This window comes from Trichechus manatus, unplaced genomic scaffold, assembly GCF_000243295.1.
Source record: "Trichechus manatus latirostris isolate Lorelei unplaced genomic scaffold, TriManLat1.0 scaffold00069, whole genome shotgun sequence".
NCBI classification, from domain to species: domain Eukaryota; kingdom Metazoa; phylum Chordata; class Mammalia; order Sirenia; family Trichechidae; genus Trichechus; species Trichechus manatus.
Window position 1 is genome coordinate 3647475 of NW_004444005.1, and position 23158 is coordinate 3670632.

General features: G+C 55.5%; 2 protein-coding genes across 2 annotated transcripts; both read right to left on the reverse strand.

Moving 5' to 3' along the window:
- Positions 1–524: 524 nt before the first annotated feature.
- TNFRSF13C (TNF receptor superfamily member 13C) lies at positions 525–7997 on the reverse strand. The gene is made up of 7 exons (XM_023734514.1): positions 7969–7997; positions 7657–7878; positions 6680–6751; positions 3927–4083; positions 2778–2949; positions 2243–2464; positions 525–1500 (listed from the first exon to the last, which is right to left on the reverse strand). Exons 1-7 carry the CDS (start codon positions 7995–7997, stop codon positions 1322–1324), a joined length of 1053 nt encoding a protein of 350 aa, XP_023590282.1. The 3' UTR covers positions 525–1321.
- Positions 7998–10288: 2291 nt separating this feature from the next.
- On the reverse strand, positions 10289–22278 carry CENPM (centromere protein M). Its single transcript, XM_004379976.3, has 6 exons — positions 22140–22278; positions 21556–21635; positions 20239–20331; positions 17824–17903; positions 16424–16515; positions 10289–11063 (listed from the first exon to the last, which is right to left on the reverse strand). Exons 1-6 carry the CDS (start codon positions 22194–22196, stop codon positions 10923–10925), a joined length of 543 nt encoding a protein of 180 aa, XP_004380033.1. The 5' UTR covers positions 22197–22278; the 3' UTR covers positions 10289–10922.
- Positions 22279–23158: the final 880 nt, after the last annotated feature.

Below are 23158 nucleotides of genomic sequence, written 5' to 3' on the forward strand. Positions count from 1 at the left end.
AAGTGACCCCAGCACTCAGGGCTAGTTGCTTGGAATAAGCCACAGAGAGACGGGAGCTCAAGGGACATCAGGTCTAGCTGGTTCAAGGCCACAGGCCTGCCCTGGCCTCTTTGTGTAGGTTCTGGACTCTGAGTGTGTAGTGGCTTAGAGGTAGCTGGGACCCCAGGGTGGTCTGAGGGCAATGGCTGCCAGTGTTCCCTCAGCCTGGGTTTGGGAGCCCAGCCCCAGAGGCTGTAGACTTCCTCCCAGGTGCAGGTCTGTGGTTCTGGAAGCTGTCACTAGGGTGAAAATGGCGTCTTAGGTCCCAGCAGGTTGGGCCAAACTCAGGGTTGATCTCGAGATACAGATACCTGAGAATCAACACAATCCAGCCTATTTCTTTTTTATTTAAATAATATTGTATTGAGTTTTTGGTGAAAGTTTACACAGCAAGTTGGGTTCCCATTTGACAACTTCCACACAAATTGTTCAGTGACATTAGTTACATTGATCACAATGTGTCAACATTCTCTTTGTCTTCTGTTTGTTCCCTTTTCAGTACTCTAGTTTCCCTGTCCTCTTATCTTCTCACCTTTGCTTTTGAGTAATTGTTGCCCGTTTGGTCAGGCAGGCTATTTCTCATCCCTAATTCTCAAAGCAAACTAAATCTCAAAGCAAACTCATTGCTACCATTTACATCAGTTTAAAAGCAGGACAGCTCTGAGAGCAAGTATTAAAGAAATACAACTAGTTACAAACAGGAGTCCCTGGATGGCACAAATCGTTAAGCATTTGACTACTAACCGAAGGGTTAGAGGTTTTAACCCATTCACAGGCGCTTCAGAAGAAAGGCCTGACAATCTGCTTCCTAAAGGTCACAGCCTTGAAAACCCTATGGAGCACAGATCTACTCTGCGCACATGGGGTTACCGTTGAGTCAGAACTGGCAACTCGTTTGGTTTTTTGGTTTTAGTTGCAAACTAAGCATCCTCCTGCGTTATCCTTTACTTAGACTCATTCTGGTGAAATGGTGGCTTTCCCACTCTAAAGGAAAACCCTATGTGGTGCCCCAATCGTTCAAAAGCACAGGAGCTCAGATACAACCTTCCAGGGCTGTCAAAGATGGTATGGTCTGAAGCTAAAGGCGAACATGCCGAACAGTCCATGCTGGCTCTGAGCACTGTGGTCTGTAGTGTCTGCGGTTCTGCAGGGTTCAGCAGGGGAGCTGCCTGGCTTCCAGGAAGGGGCAGGTGGGTGCTGGGGTGAAGAGCCAAATTCAACTTCCAAGCCCCTGGTTGGCGGCCCACAGGGAGGACAGGGCCACCTCCTGCCCCCTCCATCGCTACAGCTGCTCAGGGCCGGCTGTCTTGGTGGTCACCAGCTCAGTAGAGCCCAGCTCTGTGGCTGGCACAGGGACACTGTGGCCAGGTGGGGTGGTAGCTGGGTCTTCAGGTGGAGACCAGACAGGAGTTGTGGCATCAATGGGTCCAGGGGAGAGGATGATGACATTGTCCGGGGTCCCTAGGGGGAGGGGGGAATGGAGAGTCAGGATTGGGTTACAGTCTCCCCCAACTCTGTTCTGGATGCCTCCTCTGCCGGACAGCCCTCAGACCCAAGAGATAAGTTGATGAAGCCCACTCGCTGTGGAGTGGGGAGAGGGGCACATGACAGGCCTTGAGGACAGGAAGTGCTGAGTGTGGGGTCTGTCCAGAGGGCCAGGAGAGTGGGGAGTGCTGACAGGAGGGAGGGGAAGTGGGGGAGCCCAGGCTGGCTGTCCCACAGAGATGCATGACCAGGCCCCTCAGACTCCCAGAGGGCAGAGCAGCCTCCTTCCTCAGACTGGGCTCCCCAGTGTTGTCTCTTCCTCAGACTCGGATGGGGGGCAGAGCTGTGTCCCTCACTTGGAGTAGGGTCTCAGGGGCAGGGCTATGTCTCCCCCTCCGCCCAGGTTCTCCGAGCAAGCTCTTTTCCCTCTTGGTCTGCACCATCCTTTAGAGCCCTTTCTCCCCTTCAGACCTTCCCCACCAGCAGGGTCATGTCTCTCCTCCCCCATCAACCTGCGCTTCGCCCCTCAGACTAATCCCGCTCCTCCTCCGGCCTGTGTTTTCCCTTCCACACTGCCCCTACCCCTAAGAGCCCAGCTTTCCTGCTCAGACTGTCCCCACCCAGGGCACTGTCTCCTCCCTTAGACTGCTCCAGCCCCAGAACTGTGGCCTCAGGCAGATGGAGCAGTGCCTTTCCGTTCCCCTCGACGCCGACTCACCGTTGCGGTCGCGGTCCGGGGCCTCCAGGGGCACCGCCCCGCGCCGCCGCCGCCTCCAGCTCAGCAGGCCCACCAGGCCCAGGGCCAGCGCCAGCGCCAGCAGCGCGGGGGCGCCGAAGAGCAGCGCTGGCAGTGGCAGCGCCCCCTGGGGGAAGGCACCCGCGCCCACAGACTCCTGCGGCTGCAGCGCCGTCCCGGTCGCCGGGCTGCTCGCACTGGCCGCTGAGGGAGGGGACGGGGATGGCGGGCATGGGGCGGGAGGCAGGGACAGCCGGGGAGGGGGAGGGCCGGAGTGGGGCGAGGCTGGGCCGGGGAGGGAGGGCAGCGGGGGTAGAAAGGGGAGACGGGACACGGGGAGGGAAGAGAGACGGTGAGGGTCACGCAGTGACCGCTGGTCCCCAGCAGCACCCCGACCACAAGCCCCCATCAATCGGTCGCCCCCACGGGCGCTGGGGCAGGTCGGGGCGCTCCCTATGGCTCCCTCCCCGGGGGCCGCTCTGCCGTCCCTCCGCCGTCAGATGGGCCTCGACCTTACCCGGGCTGGGCTCGGGCGTCCGGAAGAGATTGCAGGCCACACACAGGCGGAGCAGCCGGTCGAAGCACTCGGCCTGGCCGCACAGGGTGGGCTCTGGCCCGTCCCTGCCCCCCATGCTCCTCGCTCCTAGCTCTATCACGCTGGGCTGCCGAGCACAATGCAGGGACCGAGTCTGCCCTCGGGCGGGGAGGAAATCGGGAGGGGCCACAGACCCACCCCGCCCCTGCCCCGCCCCCCTGCCTGCTGGGGTGGGACCACTTAGCCAGGGCCCCAGGGCCGGCACCCCAGACCTCCTCTGTCCGCCTGCCCTTCCTCCATTCAACCACTGAACCATCATCTGCATCCCTGCTGGGTGGGCGCTCAGCCAGGCACTGGGACCCGGCTGGGTGGTCAGAGCAGGGTCTGCTCTTGAGCAGCCAAAGGGGACAGGCCCTGCAATCGGGACACAGACCTCTGAGTGGCCTCCTCTGTTCTGCCTCACCAAGGCCAGCCCGTGGCCCCAGGAGCCCCCACCACCCGTGCCCCCCACCCTACCTGCCCATACCTCCTTTGTGAGCTTGTTCAGTTCATCAAACACCTCCTGAGCCCCCACTCAGTACCAGGCCCCAAGCTGGCGGTAGTGACACACGTGGTGGTGTTGGCGGGAGCCGGATACTGGCCTCATGGGTGCAGGCCATCACCACAGTGACGGAAAGGCTTTGTGGAGGTGGTCATGAGGTATTTGCTGCAGCGACAGAGGTGTAGGGGCACTTCTGGTACAGGGGCAGGGGGCTGACCCAGCAATGGTTTAGGAGGAAAGAAGGACGGGGTGACTGGCTATGGACTGAGGGGAGCAAGGCTGAGGCCCAGGTTTCTGGTTCGGGGGACTACTAGCCTGCCAGTCTTAGAGGGTCCCTGGCCCACTGCCTCTGCCTCCCCTGCCCACGGGCCAGCAACTCGGTGGCAGGAAGGTGTAGGCGGTGGGGCGGCTGCAAAGGAGAAGTGGGCCTGGGATGGTGGGTGTGAGTGTGGGTGTGTGCTGAGGGGGTGGGGGTAGCCAGGGCAGAGAAGGCCCTTCTAGGAGTGGTGGGGGGCAGGGCCAGGAAGGCTGGGCCACCCCATCACTATAGGTGCTACTGTTATTATCTGTTACTGTCAGAGCAGCCAGACCCTGACGCCCAGGCGCGCCAGGTCGAGTTTTCCATACACCACCTCATTTAACCCTCCGGCCAGACCTTGGGCAGAGGCAGGCTGAGGCTTGTGGGCATCCAGGAGCAGGGAGCCTGTCCCTGGGAGAGGGTGGCCCAGTGCAGCCAGGCCTGATCTCCTGGGGGTGGGGTGGGGATGGGGGGGTGATAACAGTCACCAGGGGCAGCGACTTCTCCAGCAGCAGGAGGAGCCTCTCTCAGGCCCAGCAAGAGGAGGAGAGCTATGCCTCACTGTCCACCACGCACCTTGGCCAGAGAGAGGGAGGTGGGCTGCCTCGATGGAGAGAAGCAGAATCACTCATTGGACGCAGGCATTCTTGGAGGCAGTTCTGCTCTGTCCTATACGGTTGCTGTGAGTTAAAACGGACTCGACGGCACCTAACAACAACTGTGCTTGGTAGAGTGAGTGAGAAAGAGGAAGATCCTCAAGGAGATGGATTGACACAGTGGCTGCAACAATGGCTCAAACATAGCCACGATTATGAGGATGGCGCAGGCCCAGGCAGGGTTTCGTTCTGTTGTACATGGGGTTGCTATGAATCGGAACTGATTCGATGGCACCTAACAACGACACCATGTGCCACACAGGGCCAGGCCTGGGGGCACAGGGCACAGCAGGGGCCTGTAGGGTGTCTGTGGGGGGATGTGCAGGTGCCTGGCCCAGACAAACCTAAATGGTGTGTGGCGGGGTGCGCCAGGCCTGGGGGCACAGTGCACAGCAGAGGCCTGTAGGGTGTCTGGGCGGGGGGTTGGGGGGATGTGCAGGTGCCTGGCTCAGACAAACCTAAATGGTATGTGTGTGGAGGCGGGGGCCAGGCCTGGAATCTCCTTGGACCATTCAGCAATTCTAGGAGAGATTTTGCCCTCAGACCAGCGTGGTAAATGTTTGCTTATTCCTTAGTCTATGCTTGGGTAGAAAACAAGGGACTTGGTGGTTGAAAATCCTTCCAGCTGAATGTTTCTCAGAGTTCTCAACTTTTCACTCACTGATTTGTTTTTAACAAAGATGATTAATTTGGGGCCTGTCAGGGAGAAGGGAGTCTCCCTTGATCTTTGCCCCCCAAATTCCCCCTAAAACACCTTCTGACCCAGGTACAATTATGACACCCATTTTTCAGATAAAGAAGCAGATGTGCTGAGGCTCTGGCCCAGAAGGCAGGACCGTGAAGCATGGCCTGTAGCCTTCGTGCCTGGGGGAAAGGTCAGGGATGAGGAAACGCTATACCCATCGGACAAGCTCCATGTTATCAGGGGGCAGCCCCTAGGGGCAGAGCAGAGCTGGATGTGAAAGTGCTCTGGGAGCAGGGGGAGGTTCATGCTCAGAAATGAGCTTTATTTGTAGTGATGCGAGTAAGACCTGAACACATTCTCATGAAAAAGCCCCTCAAACAATACAGAAACGTGCTGAGTAAAAGTGGGCATTTTCCACCCTCCCCAGAGGGAGCCTGTTTTCACCGTGGAGCCCCTCGCTCCATTCTCGTTCTGCGCCTTTCTGTTCTCACGTACGTGCCGCGTAGAAATGGTTGGGTGTTTGTTTCATAAATGGGGTTATGCAGTGTGACTTGTTCTTTTCCGCTTTCCCATTCCCTCAGCCTGATCCTGAGGGTCAGGCCTCCGGCAGCACCTCGTTTGTAAAGTGGCTCCTCAGTCCCCCTAGTGTGGTGCCCTGAATGAGGCCTGAGGGAGAGGTGGCCCCTAGGAGGCTGGGGCACCCCAGGCAGGCCTACACACCTCCGAGACCTTCGCTCCCTGTTTGTCTCCCTCCCGCCACCTGGTCTCCCTCTCAGCCTCTGTCCCGACAAACACGGGCTGAACTGCTGAACCAGGTCCCAGGGCTGGGACTTCACTCCCCGCTACTGAGCGGCTGAGGAGCTAGTGTTTCTGGACCCGCCATGGAAGACCAGGAACCCCCAGAGTGCGAATGTGTGGAGGCAGAGTGGGCCGTGCGTGGGCCTCTGGAAACCTGACTTCACTTACCTGCCCGTCAGTAGTTTGGATTCAGGAGAGGGAGGTGGCAGTGGGGCCCAGTGGCCGCCGCTCTGCGTCAGTCCCGCTGCTCTGCCCGCCGCGGCTTTGTGCTGATTCTCGGGGCCCCTCCCGGCCCTCTCCCCACGTCCACAGTCTGGATACTGCACCCTTCCTACTGGGCCCTGCAAGAGGGACTTTCCAGTGGTGTCCTTGTTTATCAGAGGAAAATACCATGAGAAGTGTGAACCTCCACAATAGGGGGCCTGACCCCTGTTATAAATGAGGTAGGCTGGAGGCTGACCCTCTGGGGAGGGTGGAAAATGCCACCTTACTCAGCACGCTTCTGTATTGTTTGCGGGGCTTTTTCCTGAGAATGTGTTCAGGAGCCCCCCAACCCCATCTGGCTATCAGAGCACTTTCACATCCAGACCTGGGCTCTGGGCCCCCTGCAGGCCAACACCTCCTCCAAGTCATCAAATCCTTACTAAGCACCTACTGTGTGCTCTAGCTTCTCGGAATGGCAGGGAACAGAGACAAAAACCAAATAAACAGGTAAAACAATACAGTAGGTGAGGAGGTGAGAAGTGCTGTGAGAAAAATTCAGGAGGGAGGGGGCCAGGGAGTCAGGGACGGCCTGGGGAGAGGCGACCTTCTATCATCCCTGAGGCTGTCTGGGGAGGAGCATACTAGGCTGAGGGAACAGCAGAAGCAACCAGGAAAATGGCAGTGCACAGTACAGAGTCTCACCACCTGTCTGGCCCTGTGCCCCGCACGTCACTGGCCCGCCCCAGCCCTGTGGGGGAGGTGGCACTGCTATTCCTATTTAAACAGGAGAAAGCCAGCTCAGAGAGGATAAGGGACCTGCACAGCCATTCAAAGCCAGGCATCCCCTCAGCCCGAGCTCTCCCAGGCTCCACACATCTGTGGGGTCCTCTCCCTGTCTGCAGACGGGGTAGTAGTGGTTCAGGTCCAGCCCTTGAAGAGCCTTCGTCCCCTCACAGGAGATACTGCCCTGTCGCCAAGCACAGTAGAAGTGGACCCAGTTCAGGGGACACCCCCTTCTGGGCGTGGCCTTGCAAGGCTGTTATGTAGTCAGACCAGGCACTCACCAAATGCTAGCTCCCAGGCCTCCACCCCCAAATGTTGCTGACGTTCTGATGTACGGTGGTCCAAGGAAGGCTGCCTCCCGTCCAGGTCAGGGGCACAGGGACCACCCACCCCCTCTTCCTCCTAGAGCTGGTTCTCAGTGGCCCGGGGTCCAGGGGGTCACACTCATGTAGGGCTCTCGGCTTTGCCTGCCTTGGCCCCTCCTCTGCCCCTTGGTTCTCCAAGTGCTTGTGACAAGTCCTTTCACAGTGATTCCACCTGCCCTCTATGGCCCCAGGGGAGCCTGAGAGGGAAGGCGGGGTTGAGCCAGCAGGAACCTTCCAGAAAGGGACTCAGGCCTGGCCCCACAGCCCTTTGGCCTGTAAGGCATGGGGAGGAGGTGTGGCAGGGCTTTGTCCCAGGAAGGCTCACCTCACCTGCCACACAGTTGACCTCAGGGCCACCATTTGTGCAGGGCAAACACTGGGTCAGACACCTGCCAGGCTCCTCAGTTTCTCACTGAGCCTCACAAGAAGCCTCAAGAGGCAGAGAAGGCAAGTGATGCTCAGAGAGGGGAAGTGAGCTGCCGCAGACCCCAGGTTGGTGAGACTCAAAGGCTGGGTCGTTTCCCACTGCACCACTTCCCCTCTGTGGCCTGGGTGCCCCTGCCTTCGTCACAGGCAGGCTGCTCGTCTGCTTGCTGAGGGGTGGAGGAGACAAGGCGCCATGCCACAGAGCCCCTCCTCGCTAGGAAGGGCTGCTCCTTGGCCGTCAGATTTGGGGCCAGAACACTTGGGCCTGGGTTGCCGCTAGAGGTGAGCTCCCCTGGGTGGGCCCTGGAGCTGCCTACAGCAGGTGGCCTGAGGGACAAATGAACCCGGACCCCTCTGAGAGCCTCAGACACCTCAGCTTTGTAGGGGGGCCCACATACCACCTTTGCCAGTGCTCACCTAAGAGGCTCACGGAGACCCGCAGCCATGGGGTCCTTGCCCACCCTCAAGAACTGCACCCAGCATGACCACGACCAGTCTGAGAGGTCTTACATTTGCTTAAAGCTTTATTTAAAAAAAAAAAAAAAAAGGCTTCCTTACTCTCAATCCTCACAACTAGCTGGGGAGAAAGGCATTAATTAGCCTGACCCCACTGAGATGAGGAAACTGGGTCTCAGCAAGGACAGTGACCTGTGTGAGGTCATGTGATCAGTGAGCAGCCTAGCCTGGCTTCTCCCATCGCCCTCCACCTCGCCTCAGCACCACTTCCAGGCACACCGTTGCTGCATAAAGATGGTCTCCCATCTCTTCCCTCAAACTCCCTCCTGGACAGTCTTGCTGGCCTCCATCCAGCCCTTGGCTCCAAAAGCTGAGAAGCAGCCACGGTCCCAGGCCACCTGGGGACATGTCTGAGGGGCTGCCCTGGGACAGCAGGCCTGAGGGGCTACCTGACCACCTTTTAAGTGCTGCTTAGATCTGCTGTGAGACAAGGCCCAGCCAGCCCCCAGTCCCAAAGGGGCGGCTCTTGGTTCAAGGGCCCCTGCAAGCTCAGCTGGAGCTGGCAGCAGTGACAGCATCTTGTTCCCACAGCACTTGGAAGGCTCCCAGACCTTCATCTGGGGAATGTGATGCCACTTCTCTTCTTAAATGGGACCAGGTGGCAAAGAGAACGTGGTATAGGGGCCTGAGAGGTGTGCCCCATGCTGGCTGGGGGGGAGGGCCTCCCCTTGACTCCAGAAAAAACAGTGGGGTGCCCAGAAGAGCAGCAAGCACGCACACACTACCTTCCTTCTCTTTGTGGACCCCAACCTCCACTGCCCCTGCAAAGTCTGCCCTTTGTGGCCCAGGCTACTGAGGGGCTGCAGGTACTGCGGGCACCATTCAGGCCTGGGGCCGTCTCCACCACCAATGCTAGTTCCCAGGAGCTGCTGGCCCTCTGAGAAGGGCCTCTGCCAATACTGCCCATCTCCTTGGGGATCAGCGCTGACCTTCACCTCACCTCCAGCCTGGGATCCCACCCGTTCAGCATAGAAGCTGGCCCCCCTGCAAACACTGAGGGAGTTCCTTGCTGCCAGCCATGGGCCTGTTCAAGCCCTGCACTCACATCTGCCCCCGTGTCCTGTGGCACCAGCCACTCCCCCTACCTTGGCCTGGGGCCCCTGCCCTGCCCCTGCTCACCAGCCCTCTCCTCCATGAAGCCTGCCTCAGCCCTCTACGCCCCCTAAACTCCCCTCTGTGCTGGTGGTGCCCCAGCAGCCTGTCCCAAGGCCCAGCCCAGGATGGGGAGTGGGGTTTATGAGGCCCTGCCAGACGCTGCTTTTGAGGGCCTGCCCAGTGGAGAAGCCGGCGCCTCTGTTCAACAACGAAGATACACAGGAAGGTGACTGGAGGGAAAAGCAGTGGGCCAGGGTTGGGTTCTGCTGTTGACCAGCTGGGACGGTGGACGCACTTCTTACTACAAGTCTCAGTTTCATCAACTGTGAAATGGGGAAACACAATCAGCCTCGCAGGGCTGTTGGGAGGATAACAGGAGCCGCTGCTGTGTGAGAAAAGCTCTGTAAAGCATGACATGTCCCGCAAACATCAGTGATGGGAGCTCACTGGAGTCTACGCTGGTGCTCGGTGGGGCCCCAGGGGCCGCCTCAGGGACAGCCAGCGTCTATAGCACCTACTGAGCACCGAGGGATGGGGGTGCCGGGTGAGGCTCTGGAAGGCACCTGGAGTGAGGAGACAGGAAGGAGAAAGCATCCCTCAGGACGTCTACAGGGAGTCAGCAGCTGACCTGTCCTTCACGAAGAGCCTTCTCTGGTGCTGGGAAGAGCCCTGGCCACAATGGTGATGCTAAAGCCAACGCCCTGGGGTGCTGGCCCTGGAGGGCCTCTAGCAGGGACTGTCCTGCAGCCTGAGCATGCTAGGCAGGCCCTCGTGCTGGCGGGGAAGGAGCCACCAGACCCCTTCCCCCTCCCCCATATGCCAAGCCTGCCACCGTGGAGTGGCAGGAGCCCCGACCAGGCTGACAGGATTTCTAGATTCCAGCACCAATGCTTCCACAAATTCCCAATTAGAGCGGAAGGAGGAGGAAAGCAATTGTCACTGCATGTCTCGCTGCCAACCCTGAAGCCAGCCCTCAGCCTCATCTCTCACGTGATTATCACAGATACACAAGGTTGGTGGCGTGGTTCCCACTCACCAAATGCTGAGGCCAGTGTTGGGACCTGGGCCTGTGATTTCATGTAACAGTGACTACCCACAGAGGGCTTGCCTGAGCCTGTGCTGGGCATTAACAAGGTTTATTATGAAATTACAGAACAGAGCAGGCATACAAATGAGCACAGGGAGTAACACAGTCCTAGGCACATCGCCTCTATCATTTCATCCAATCCTCACAACCTGACAAGGTAAGCAGAACAATCTCCGTTTTACACATGGGGAGACTGAGGCTGTGAGAGCCAACAACCAGGAGTCACAGAAATAGCAGGGCCAGGCCGCGCAGGCAGATGGGGCTGGTGCAGTCCAAGCTCCTCCACCCCATCCCGCTCTTAATTGCTCTGAGTCAGTTTCCTCATCTGCAAAATCAAAGCGGTGGAGGAGACCAGTGATTTTCAAACTGTTTTTAGCCACAGACCCTTTGTTCGAGTGAAATCTTAAGTGGAAGCGTAACATGTCAGGCGGGTAAAGACACGGGCTCTGCTGGAGTGGGGGCAGTGGGGGGGATGGCGCTGCCAGCTGGGCTCCTTCCTCCTGTTCTCCCCTCCCTGCCACAGCTCAGAGGAGCCCGCCCTGCGGGGCATCTGGAAAACCAGGGGACTGGCTGCCCCAGGCCTGCCAGACCCTGCCATGGGCTCCACCACGGCTAAGTGTTTCTCGAGCTGCCTAGACACTGAGTCGTGGGGAGGGCAGCCTGCTTGGTGGCCTCACAGGTCCTCCAGGGAGGGACTCTCAGGGCTCTGCAGCAGGGACAGCAGGCTCAGGGCCGAGATGCCAGGCGTGTGGCCGGCGCAGATCTGCAGCATCCGCACCAGGCGCTGTGCCATGGTGACCCGGAAGTCTTCCATCTGCAGGGGGAGAGCAGAGGACAGCAGGGAGACAGGTTAGGGGCCTACCCTACTCCCTGCCACCAGAGTGGCTGCACAGGCCACCAGGGGCACAGGAGCTGGGCACCATGAGGCTGCTCAGAGCTCTGCTGCCCATTCCGGCCATGCCCCCAACCTGCCCTCTTCACATCACACCTCACGAAGCAACTTCCAAACCTTAGCTCGCCAAATCCTTCAAATGGCCTCCAGAGAGGAAATGGAGCCGAGCAAGCAAGGCTGGTGAGGTTAAGGAAACCATCTAGGGTCATACAGTTAGTGACTGCAGAGTTGGGGACTGAACTGGGCCAGCCCCAACCATGCCCAGGCTGCACGGCCCAAAGGCTCACAGACCTGGGACCAAGAGATGGGCAGGAGGGGAGGGCAGAGAGAGGCCCTTACCAGGAGAGGCAGCTCACATGAGCTTTAGCAGGCACAGGGGAGCCTTGGGGCTGGGCGGGGCAACAAGACAGTTCTAGGCCCTGGCACTGCTAGTGCCAGACAAATAAGAGACGGTCTAGAAACACTTGTTGGAAGAGCAAATGATAATGCTCAGATGCCTGCCCATTCCCTCTCCAGCTGGGAGAAGGAGGGCGCGCCATCTGCCCCATCACTCAAACTAGAAAGTGGGATGTCCTGGGCCAGGATCCTCCAGCTCTTATCCTGCCACTTGTCACCCATGACCCCTGGGGTACGGACTCAGTGGTAACTTTGCAGTCCTTGGCTTGCTGGCCCTCTCGGCAGCATCTGCCACAGCTGCTCCCTCCCTCCTTCTTGAAATTCTTTTCCACTCGGGTTCCAGGACCCCGGGGTCCCTGGGTGGCGCAAATGGTTAACACATTCGACTACTGAGAGGTTGAATACACCAGAGGTGCCTTGGAAGAAAGGCCTGGCAAAAATCACCCACCGAAAACCCTATGGAGCATAGTTCTACTCTGCCACATACGGGGTCACCGTGAGTCAGAATCAACTTGATGGCAAATTTTTTGGTTTATTTTTTTAGGATCCCACACTCACCCGGGCTCTCCTCCCACCTCACAAGCCGCTGTCTCCTTTTCACCCCAACATCTAATTGCCGGGGTGCCCCAGGTCCTAGCCTTGGACCTCACACCCACACTCCTGCCCTCGGTGACCTCACCCAGTTCCACGGCTTTAAAACCCCCTAAGTGTGATGGCTCCCCCATCACGTCTCCAGCTCAGATCTTTCCATGAATTTCAGACACATGCACACCTGACCCGCCTCTATTTCTCCACTCGGATGTCTGAGAGACATCTTCATCTTAGCTTGGCTAAATTGGAGCCCCTGAGAGTCCCCCCAAAACCTGCTCCCCCTGCATCCTTCCCAGGGCTCAGGCCGAAACCCTCAGTCGTCCTTGACTCCTCTTTCCCTCACAGGTCGTGTGTTGGCCACCAGCGCATTCTGTTGACTCCACCCTGGAAACACCCAGAACTGTAGACCATCACCTCTTCCCCAGCCACCACCTGGCCCAGGACACTCTTAACTCTTCCTGAAATGGCCTCTGAACCTATCTCCCCATTTCTGCCCTGGCCTCCCTTCAGTCTACCCTCCTCTTAGCAGCCAGAGGGGTCCAATTAAAACCCAAGTAGGGCTGCATCCCCGCCAGGCTCCAACCCCTTCAGTGGCTCCCATATTGTTATCGCTGTGAGGTGCTGTCGAGTCGGTTCCGACTCACAGGGACCCCATGTACAACAGGATGAAACACTGCCCAGTTCTGCACCATCCTTACAATCAGTGTTATGCTTGATCCCGTTGTTGCAGCCACTGTGTCAACCCATCTTGTTGAGGATCTTCCTCTTTTTTGCTGACCCTCTACTTTACCAAGCATGATGTCCTTCTCCAGGGACTGATCCCTCCCGATAACATGTCCAAAGTATGTGAGATGAAGTCTTGGCATCCTCCCTTCTAAGGAGCATTCTGGCTGTACTTCTTCCAAAATAGATTCCTTCATTCTTCTGGCAATCCATGGTATAGTCAGTATTCTTCACCAACACCATAATTCAAAGGCGTCAATTCTTCTTCAGTCTTCCTTATTCATTGTCCAGCTTTTGCATGCATATGAGGAGACTGAAAACACCATGCCTTGGGTCAGCCGCACCTTAATCTTCAAGGTGACATCTTTGCTTTTTAACACTTTAAAGAGGTCTTTTGCAGATTTGCCCTGTGCAATTTGTCGTTTGATTTCTTGACTGCTGCTTCGATGGGTGTTGACTGTAGAGCCAAGTAAAATGAAATCCTTGACAACTTCAATCTTACTCAAAGTAAAAGCCACCACACCTTTCCTGTGACCCACAAGGCCCTTGTGATTTGCCCCCATTATACTCGGATTTAAGGAGCTCTGCGGGTGTAGTGGTTAAGTGTTCAGCTGCTAACCAAAAGGTCAGCAGTTCAAAACCACCAGCCACTCTGTGGGAAAAAGATGTGGCAGTCTGCTTCCGTAAAGATTTACAGTGTTGGAAACCCTATGGGACAGTTCTACTCTGTCCTACAGAGTCACTATGAGTCAGAATCGACTCGATGTCAACGGGGTTTTTATGCTCTGACTCACCTCCCACTACCCTGTCCCTTTTTCACTCTGCTGTAGCACCCAGGCCTTCTTGCTGGACCTTGAACACACCAGGCAAGTTCCAACCTCAGGGCCTTTGCACTTGCTGTTTCCCTGCCTGGTGTGCTCTTCTACCAGCTATCTCCACAGCTTGCTCTCTTGCTGCCTTCAAGTCTTTATTTGAAAGTCGCTTTCTCAGTGAGGCCTTCCCTGGTCATCCTATCTAAATGGTACCTGACATGTCACTGGCCCGTTTTCTAACGTACTACGCCTTCTACTTCTTAACCTTGTTTGTTTCCTCCACGAGAAGGGGATTTTATTTACTGTTTTGTCTTATGCTGTATCCCTGGTGCCTAGAACAGTGCTTGGCACACTGCAGATGTGCAAGAAGTATTTGAAGAATAAACCCTCTCACCCCAAGTTCTCTGGCCTTTGCCTCTGAGACATCTCCAGGCTGTGCCTGCTCTAGCTCAGGCTCTGCGCCCGCCTCGGCACAGCCCCAGCTCCCTGCCTCTGGCTGGGCCTCCTCCAGCCCACAGATCACACTCTAGGGACAAGTCTGACCACACTGTCCCTCTGCCCCATTAACTGCAGGCCTTCCAAAGCCTGTACACCCTTCCGCTGTGGCATCGTCACACCTGTCTATCTCGCTGCATTCTGAGAGGGCGGGCACTATCTGAGTCATCTGTGTCCCCAGGGACCAGCACGGGGCCTAGGAAGGGATCTCACTGGCAAATCACACCCCTCCCTGAGTGCGCATCTGTCTTAGGCTGGGTTCTCTAGAGAAGGAGAACCAGTAAAGCATATAAATATATATAGAGAGAGATTTTATATCAAGGAAATGGCTCACGCAGTTGTACAGGCTGAAATGTCCCAAGTCTGTGGGTCAGGATAGAGGCTTCTCCTGATTCATGCAGGCGCAGGGGCTGGTGAACCCAAGATCAGCAGGTCAGAGAGTAGGGCTCTTGCTCACAGGTTGCAAAGATCAATGAATCCCAAGATCGGAAGATAAGACTGTAGGTAAGCTGCTAGCTCAAGTCCCAAGAACCAGAGGTCAGATGAACAGGAGGCAGCTGTAGGATCCAGAACAAGCAACAGCCCACAAGCCTTGCCAGAATATCCATTTATATTCAGTGCAGGCCACATGCCCCAAGGAAACTCCCTTTCAACTGACTGGCTACTTACAGCAAATCCCATCATGCAGGTGATCACATAATATCAAATCTCATCATGGAAGTGATCACAACATCATACGACTATCAAACCACTGAGAATCATGGCCCAGCCAAGTTGACATACAACCTTAACCATCACGGCTTCCTCATCTGTAACGGGGCTGATGGTTCCTGTGACGCAGGCCAGGCTCACACCTGTAGGAGCATGCTCTGAAAAGAACAGCACAGATAGGAGGAGTGAGGACTGTCCAAACACCGAGGGTTTCACCTGACGGAAGCCCAGGCCTATGTTCTGAGCAGGAGTTTCTGCTGCTGGGCCACATGGGGCCTCCTGCTTCCCAAGACAGTTGGCCAGGGGGCCCAACAGGCCTTTTCCTGAGAGACGGTCTCTCAGGCTTGACAAGAACATGGGCCTGGTATGGTCTGCCACCCTGTGGCCACACACAGAACTGTACCACCCTCATGGGTTACCAAACCAAAACCAAACCCATTGCCCTTAGGTCGATTCCAACTCATAGTGACACTATAGGACAGAGTAGAACTGCCCCAGAGAGTTTCCAACACTGTAAATCTTTATGGAAGCAGATTGCCACATCTTTCCCCCGTGGAGTAGCTGGTGGGTTCAAATTGCTGACCTTTCGGTTAGCAGCAGAGAGCTTAACCACTGTGGTGGGCTCGTGGGTTAGCTGGCACTAAAAAAAACAAAAACCGAACCCATGGCCATCCAGTTGATTCCGACTCCTAGTGACCCTGTAGGACAGAGCAGAACTGCCCCATAGGGTTTCCAAGGCCATGATCTTTACAGAAGCAGACTGTCACACCTTTCTGCAGTGGCTAGTAGGTACAGATTGCTGACTTTTTGGTTAGCAGCCGAGCGATCAGCTGCTGCACCATCAGGCCTACTTTATCTGGCACCACAGCCAGCTAAACGGCCACCCATACGCATCTGAGATGTGGAGGGAAGATGATGATTCCCTTTCACAAAAGAGAAAACTAAGGCGGTGGGGGAGGGAAGCAACTTGTTAAAGGCCACACAAAAAGAGGCTACAAAGCAGAGACAGAGGTGCATACCAACCCGCTGGCCCTACCACCTCCTTATTAACTGTGTGACTAGGAGACCTGGGCTGGGACTGGGACACAAGCATGAATCCGAGAAGTTCTGCCACCCAGGGAGGTAAGGGGGACATTAGGCACCTGACTGCCAGGTGGACAGGAGGATGTACTGGTTCATGAGATGGACACAGTGCCCAGCTCACAGCACTTATACCTAGTAGAAGAGTGCAATATTAACATGGCCCACAAACACACACACGAGACCTAGTTACAAGTGCAGAGAAAACCAAGCTAAAGAAAAAGCAAGGCAGCAAGTGATAGAGCCTGGCACCTAAGAGGTACCCCCGTTTTACACGTGTGTACCCTGAGGCTTAGGGTGACCCGCCCACAGAATGGAGAAGCCAGGATTCAAACCAGCATCTGTGTCTCCACAGTGGGAGCCACCTCACTTGGTGGCCTACAGCCCTTCAGTCAACACTCCCAACAAGCCTGCTGGAGCTGTCCGGCCCTGCCCCACCCGCGAGTCCCTGTCCACCCGCACGTGGGTCCTCACCTTCAGGTCACAGAAGAGCAGAGGGCTGCGGTAGGTGTGGGCCAGCGTCACGACGGTGTTGTGGTGGATGCTGCAGCGACTCTCCTGTCCAGCTGCAAAGAAGCTGTGAGTGCTACAAGAGGCTGCTACGACCACCTAGACTTTTACAGCTGTGAGCCACGGAGCTCAGGCAAATAACTCACTTTCCCTCTCTGGGCCTCAGCTTCTTTCTAGTCAATGGGCTGGTCATCCTGTTCTACTTTCTTTTCAGGGCAGTCAGGAAGATCAAGATCACTTGGAGAAAGTGTTCTATAAGAACCTGAGGCTCCTTAACTAAAAAGTGAGGATAATGGTAGCCCCTACTGCCCTGAGTAACCGTAAAGATTCGTGAATTACTATACAGGAATTCCCTGGCATTCTTTTGTTCACCAAAGCCTACTGAGGATAATCTGTGCCAGCCCTCCTCCCCACCCCCAGGGAGCTCCCAGCTCCGCTGGGGAGGCCGACCCGTCAGACACCAGTCGGTGACAGTGTAAGTGTGGGAGTGCTCTGACAGACAGGAGGCCATTGAGACAGACTGGGCAGGGAGGAGTCCCCCAAGAGGTGACAGTGAAGCTGTGTTTGGAGGTATTGGTAGAGGTTAGCTAGACAAATAGCAAAAACGTATTTGAGAGAAGCCACAGTGTAATCATTAAGAGCATGTGTTCTGGAGTACACTACCTAGGTGTGAACCTACCCCTTTTTAGCTATGTGGCCTTGGGCATGTTACTCAACTTTGTGACCTCAGTTTTCTCAGCTTTAATAGTGAGTGCTCAGTAAAGGTTAAAAACCCAAAGCAAACAAACAAAAAAATCCATTTGCTGTTGAGCTGATTCCCACTCATGGTCACCCCATGTGTGTCAGAGTAGAATGGTGCTCCATAGGGTTTTCAGTGGCTGATTGTTCAGAAGTAGATCGCCAGGACTTTCTTCTGAGGTGCCTCTGATTGTATTTGAACCACCAATCTTTCAGTTAGTAGCCAAGCACTTAACCATGTGCGCCACCCAGGGACTCTCCGTCGAGGTTAGCTATTGATATTTCCACTGTCAGCGTGACAAAGGCTTAGAGCAGCAGGACTTGTTTAGGGAACTACAAGCTGGCCCAAAGGACAGGTGACGTAGGAGGTTCAGACTAGACAGGAAGGGAGAGGCCAAACTGCACAGTATCTTGTGACTTTCCAGGAGTTTGGATTTCACTCTGAAAGCCACAGGGGGCCACTAGGCAGCGGGAAGCAGCAGCCGTATTACCTGCTCAGAGTAGCTTTTGGAAAGATGGAAAGCAGCAGGTGCCATCCTTTCCATCCCCCAGGCTGCTTCTGCACAGCCCTCCTGGGGCAAAGGTCAGGGATGGGGTGGGCAGTGCCAGGAAAGGGACGCACTTACCGCCTGTGGCCAGGAAGCACACCTTCCCCAGGAAGAAGCTGGCATCCACGTGGCGCAGGGACTCCTCGACATTCTGGAGGCTGGTGGTCAGGCCAGGGCGAGAGAATAAACCAGAGGACAAAACCTTACACCAGAGAAAGAAGAATACCCCACTCCTCTGAGGCCAGAAAGGCCCTAGAATGCGACGGGGGAGACCACAGGAAACAGCCCTGGAGCAAGCCTTAGTCTTCTAATTTTTTAAATTACTTTTAATTACATAGTAATTCATGCTTGCAAAAGAATCGAATAGTAAATATGGATATGTAGTTAAGAACAGTCCCCCTCTCTTAGTACCACCCTTCACTCCCAACTCCCCAGACGTGACTGCCGCCAGCAGTTTAGAACTTCTAGAATTTTTTTCATATATAAATAGAGACAGGGATATGTATAAGTGTCTAGTTGAGTTTTTCGTTTTTAACATCACAAGTGGAATTCTATTAATATATTAGTTTACACTTTGCCTTCTTTTACTCAACCGCCTATCAGTGACTCCTTCCAGGTAGGTACAATGACCTCACAGTGTACCATGATCTAACCATTTTCCCAGTGACGGACATACCCGTTGCCATCGAGTCGATTCTGACTCACAGCGACCTTATAGGACAAAGTAGAACTGCCCCATAGGGTTTCCAAGGAGCGCCTGGTGGATTTGAACTGCAGACCTTTTGGTTAGCAGCCAAACTCTTAACCACTATGCCACCAGGGTTTCCATCAGTGATCTTCAATTTTCCACCCTTACAAGAATGTTGCCAGGAACATTCTTTCACATGTACCCTTGCACATCCAAGCGAATCCTTCTGTGGGACAGATCCCAGAAGCAGAACAGCTGACCTTTCAGATGCTGTGTTGTTAGCTGCCTTCCAGTCGATCTCCACTCATGGAGACCCCATGTGTGCGGAGTAGAACTGCTCCATAGTATTCAAGGCTGTGATCTTGAGTAGATCTCCAGGCTTGTCTTCCAAGGGACCTCTGGGTGGGTTCGAACAGCCAACCTTTCAACTAGTACCCTGTAGTTGAGCATTTAACTGTCTGTGTCACCCAGGGACTCCTTTCAATATTGACAGGTATTGCCAAATGGCTTTCCAATAAGGTTATAGTGACCTACAGTTATGCCAACTGTATGAAAATACCCTTTCCCCAACACTAGGGACACTTTGACCTTCTGGGCCGAGACGTTCATTCACTGATGTCCAAGCTGATGAAGCAGTCTGCCATCTCCTGGCCAAAAAGCCGTCTTAGTCAGAATGAGGCCTGAGGCCAACAGCAAAGAGGTGGGGATGGGAAATAGGGGCCTTGCCCCTAAGTGTGGCTGTGGAGCAGGACCGTCCAAAGGCCGGGTCAGTGGCCCTTCCAGAGAGCAGGGGCCTTATCCAAAAAGCAGCAGATCTGATGAGCCAGAACACTGTGGCAACCACAGCAGAGCTCAGTGTTTCCTCACCCCATCGGGGCCAGGGCCGCTGCTGTCTAGTCCACCTGGTCAGGTCATGAGGTCTGGACTTAACTCCTGTTGTACCTGATGCCTCCATGCCCCTGGGTTTCCAGTGTTTCTGCCACAGTCTTCCCTTAGGCCCCACCACATGACTAGATATCTGCTGTGGTTTCTATGCTGGACCCTGAGCCCCAGCCTAACCCTAGCGAGCCGTGCCCCAGGACGGGGGGAGAGGGTAGACCTTACTTCTGTATTCCTCGGGGCTGGCTGCAGTCCCGTCCCAGGGTTCCTAGAACCCGCAAGGAGGCCAGGCTGGGCCACAGGCATCACCCACTCCTGCTGCCACTACCAGGGCCCCCAAACTAGACCAGGCTCCCAACCTAACAAAAGCCTTAACAGTCCTCCAAACACACTTTGTTCCTTCCTCTCCTAGCCTTTATACTAACCCTTTGCCTGGAACATTCTGCTCACTCCCACCTTCACCTGGTTAACTCCTTCTCATCTTTCAGGTGTCGATTTAGACCACAAAGTCCACCACGAAGTCTACCCTGACCTCCCAGACCTAACTCCTGGGAATCAGATGTCTTGTTTGGACTCCCAGCCCAATGCTTCCTTCTTCTACAGTACAGCTCCCAGGTGCTGTCACTGTTCAGAAGTCTGGCCTCCTCCCCACTGGACAAGGAGCCCCTTGCAAACAAGGGGTCTGTCTCGTTCAACCCTGAGGCTGGTGTCAGGCATACAAAGCAGGCCTCAGAAAGCATCAGCCAAACAAACAGATGACACTGCCAGAATTTATCAGCGACTTTTACACACTGCACACTGGCCTAGCAGCCCCTCCTTCCTCACCATCTAGGTTAGCCCCAGGCAGCTTCCTCTCCTTCCCATCATAAGTGAGGTCACTGTCCCCGCACCCCGAGCCCTGACAGCTCCCATCCTCTGGCTCTCACCTGTATTTGCTGTGAAGGTTCACTACGAACACAATCAGGTCAATTCGGGGCCGAGTCACATTGGAGGGCAGAGGGAGGGACTTTGCCAAGTGGCTGAAAAACAAGAAATTACAGGACTAGAGATATACATACCCACCTCCCAGTGATCATTCACACACCGCCCTTAGGCAGGAGGCCATCAGGGACTCCTCACCCGGTCATCTGACGCTCTTAGGTGAGCACAGAAGAGGGCGGGGCTGGTACCTCCACTCACACCAGTTCCTACTCTGCCCAATCCCATTCTAAGAGCAACTCATACCAACATGGTCACCTCCCAGACTGCTCTGACACCTGCTAGAGCTAACAGAGACCTGGGGGACAGGAAATTCGGGCTCTCACCAAGACCAGTGGAACCTGGAAAACTGTTATAACTGCTTTATACCTGGGAAGCAAGGTATCAGACACTATAGCAACACATCACCCCTGTCAAGACCTGCTTAGGTCCTTCCTTTTACACTCACAGCAGCCTATACTTCTCCCTCATAACACCATCTTCCCTGCTAGACTGATAAGCTCCATGAAGACAGGGAATGTGCGTATCTGTCTGGCTCATTGTTTTATCCTCTGTGCCCTGTGCTGGACATTTAGGAGGCCCTCTATATCTGTTGGAGCCCTGGTGGCGTGGTAGTTAAGTGCTACGGCTGCTAACGAAAAGGTTGGCACTTCAGATCCACCAGCCGCTCCTTGGAAAGCCTATAGGGCAGTTCTGCTCTGTCCTACAGGGTTGCTACGAGTCAGAATCGACTCGACGGCAACAAGTTTTTTGGTTTTCTATATCTGTTGAATGTTGTTAAACAGGACATGGCAGCCGCTGACCCATTGAGAGCTGTCCTGTCCAGATCGCTCTTGTTTGATTCCCTCTGCCAGACATGAGCTCTGTTAGTAACTGCCTTTGCAAGAGGGAGGTTTGGATGTCAAGTGGCATGGGGTCTAGCAGCCACATTGCATGCTGGGATGGAGACCAGGCTCAGAAGAGGCCATGTTGGACTGTGACGTTTAGGTTCACCAAAGTTTACCAAAAAGTAGAAACAACCCATGTGTCCAGCAACAGATGAATGAATCAACAAAATGTAGTCCATGCACAAAATGGAATATTACGCACTCACAAAAGAATGAAGTTCTGATACATCCTACAACAAGGATGAACCGTGAGACCTGTGTTAGATGGAGGGGTGAGCTAACCGGCCCACCTGCGGCCCGCCTCCTGCCTCCCCCACGCCCAGGCCAGAGTTAAGGCCACAGACCAGCAGAGGGACATGGCCCTTCTCAGCTACTTACACATTCAGCTGGGAGGCGCAATCCTCCCGGAGCATCGAGTCCGCCAGCTGCTGCAGAAGAGCATCCTCCGTGCTCACCAGCTGCCCAGAGAAAGAAGGCGACCGACTGATGCCCGGGCTCGGCAGTCACTTTCGACCACTCCCGGGAATCCGGCTACAGCCGACCGACTGCGGCCGCGACACCTGGATTTCCGCCCCGCCTGGGAGGGCGTCAACTACTGAGAAGAAAACTCCCGCGAGGAGGGATCAGGATGAGGGCCTGAGGTGGGCGACCATCTGGCCCGGCTCGGGTCGTGTCTACACAGAGGAACCTGCCGGCCCCGCCCGTCCTCTGGCCGCCGGACTTGCGACGGCGGAAAATCAGTCCCCGCTGGGCACCGCCCACCCACCCCACCAACCAGAAGCCGGGATTGGTGGAGGTGACCGGCCGCCTCAGAGAGCGGCCACGCCGATTGGTTTAGAGCGTGGCTCACCCGTCCCCTCCCCCCCCATCAGCCGGAATGGCGCGCGCCAGCACCTCAGCACAGACGAAAGGGCGGCCAAGACGCAGCCAAAGAGGGAAGGCGGGCAGGGGAAGCGACCTACCAAGATGGTGGCCGTGTTCAGCTTAGGTAGCTTGTCCAGTGGCCTCAACACCGACATCCTAACCGCAGGCCGAACCGCGCCTCTCGCGGAGCGCGCCAGGCTTTCAAACCGCCCTGAAGCCTTCCCCTTAGGCGGGGCCGAGGGACACGTGACCCTCTCTGGGCGGGGCTTCGTGGTGTCCTCTTAAAGGAACCGCTATCTCCTTTTCTGAGGGGAGTACCGGCGCTGGCCCCAGGCAAATAAGCTGGCGGGAGAGGCGTGAACCTCGGAGAAAGAAGGCATTCAATGATTCATTTGTTCACTTTCGTTCATTTATTCATGCTTATTCACAGTACTCTTAATTCCCTCCAAACCTGCCACTCCCACATCTACCCCATCGCAGTTTAAGGTAACTCCATCCTTACAGGTGCTCAGAACTAAACCTTGGGGTCATTCTTGGCTCCTCTCTTTCACACTCCACACCCAATTCGTAAGCAAGCCTGTCAGTTCTACCCTCAAAATATATCCAGAAGCTGAGCACTTACCACCCCCACGGCACCACCCGACTAAGCCACTGTCATCCCTCACCTGGACCTTCCTAACAGACTTCTCCCTGGCTCCTTGCCTCCACCCTGTTCCAGGGCTACTCTGTTCACATGGCAATCAGAGTCATCCTCTTAAAACAGAAATCAGAGCAGGCCACCTCTCTGATCAAACCCTTCAATGGCTCCCATCTCACTCAGTACATTGCACATGCTTTACATTGCCTTCAAGGTCCTGCATTCTGGCCCTTGTCAACCTCCCCAACCTCATCTCCTCCCCTTCTCCCTCTAATACCCCCACCAGCCATGCTGGCCCCTGGACTGTTCCTCAGATATTCCAAGTATGCTTCTACCTCAGGACCTTTGCCCCTGCTGGTCCCTCTGGCTGGAATGGTCTCCTCCCAAATAGTCACCTGACTTGCTTCTTCACTGTTTTAGTTACCTAGGTCTGCTGTAACACAAATACCACAAATGAGTGGCTTTAAAGAACAGAGATTT

Coding starts and splice junctions, on each gene's coding strand:
- TNFRSF13C (XM_023734514.1), bottom strand. CDS start 7,997: ATGGCTGCGGGTCTCCGTGAGCCTCTTAG. Junction 2,950..3,926: donor TGGCGCGCCTGGGCGTCAGG/GTCTGGCTGCTC, acceptor GCCCGAGGGCAG/ACTCGGTCCCTGCATTGTGC. Junction 1,501..2,242: donor CCCGGACCGCGACCGCAACG/GTGAGTCGGCGT, acceptor CCCTCCCCCTAG/GGACCCCGGACAATGTCATC.
- CENPM (XM_004379976.3), bottom strand. CDS start 22,196: ATGTCGGTGTTGAGGCCACTGGACAAGCTACCTAAGCTGAACACGGCC. Junction 20,332..21,555: donor TGCGCCTCCCAGCTGAATGT/GTAAGTAGCTGA, acceptor CTTGTTTTTCAG/CCACTTGGCAAAGTCCCTCC. Junction 16,516..17,823: donor GTGCTTCCTGGCCACAGGCG/GTAAGTGCGTCC, acceptor GCTTCTTTGCAG/CTGGACAGGAGAGTCGCTGC.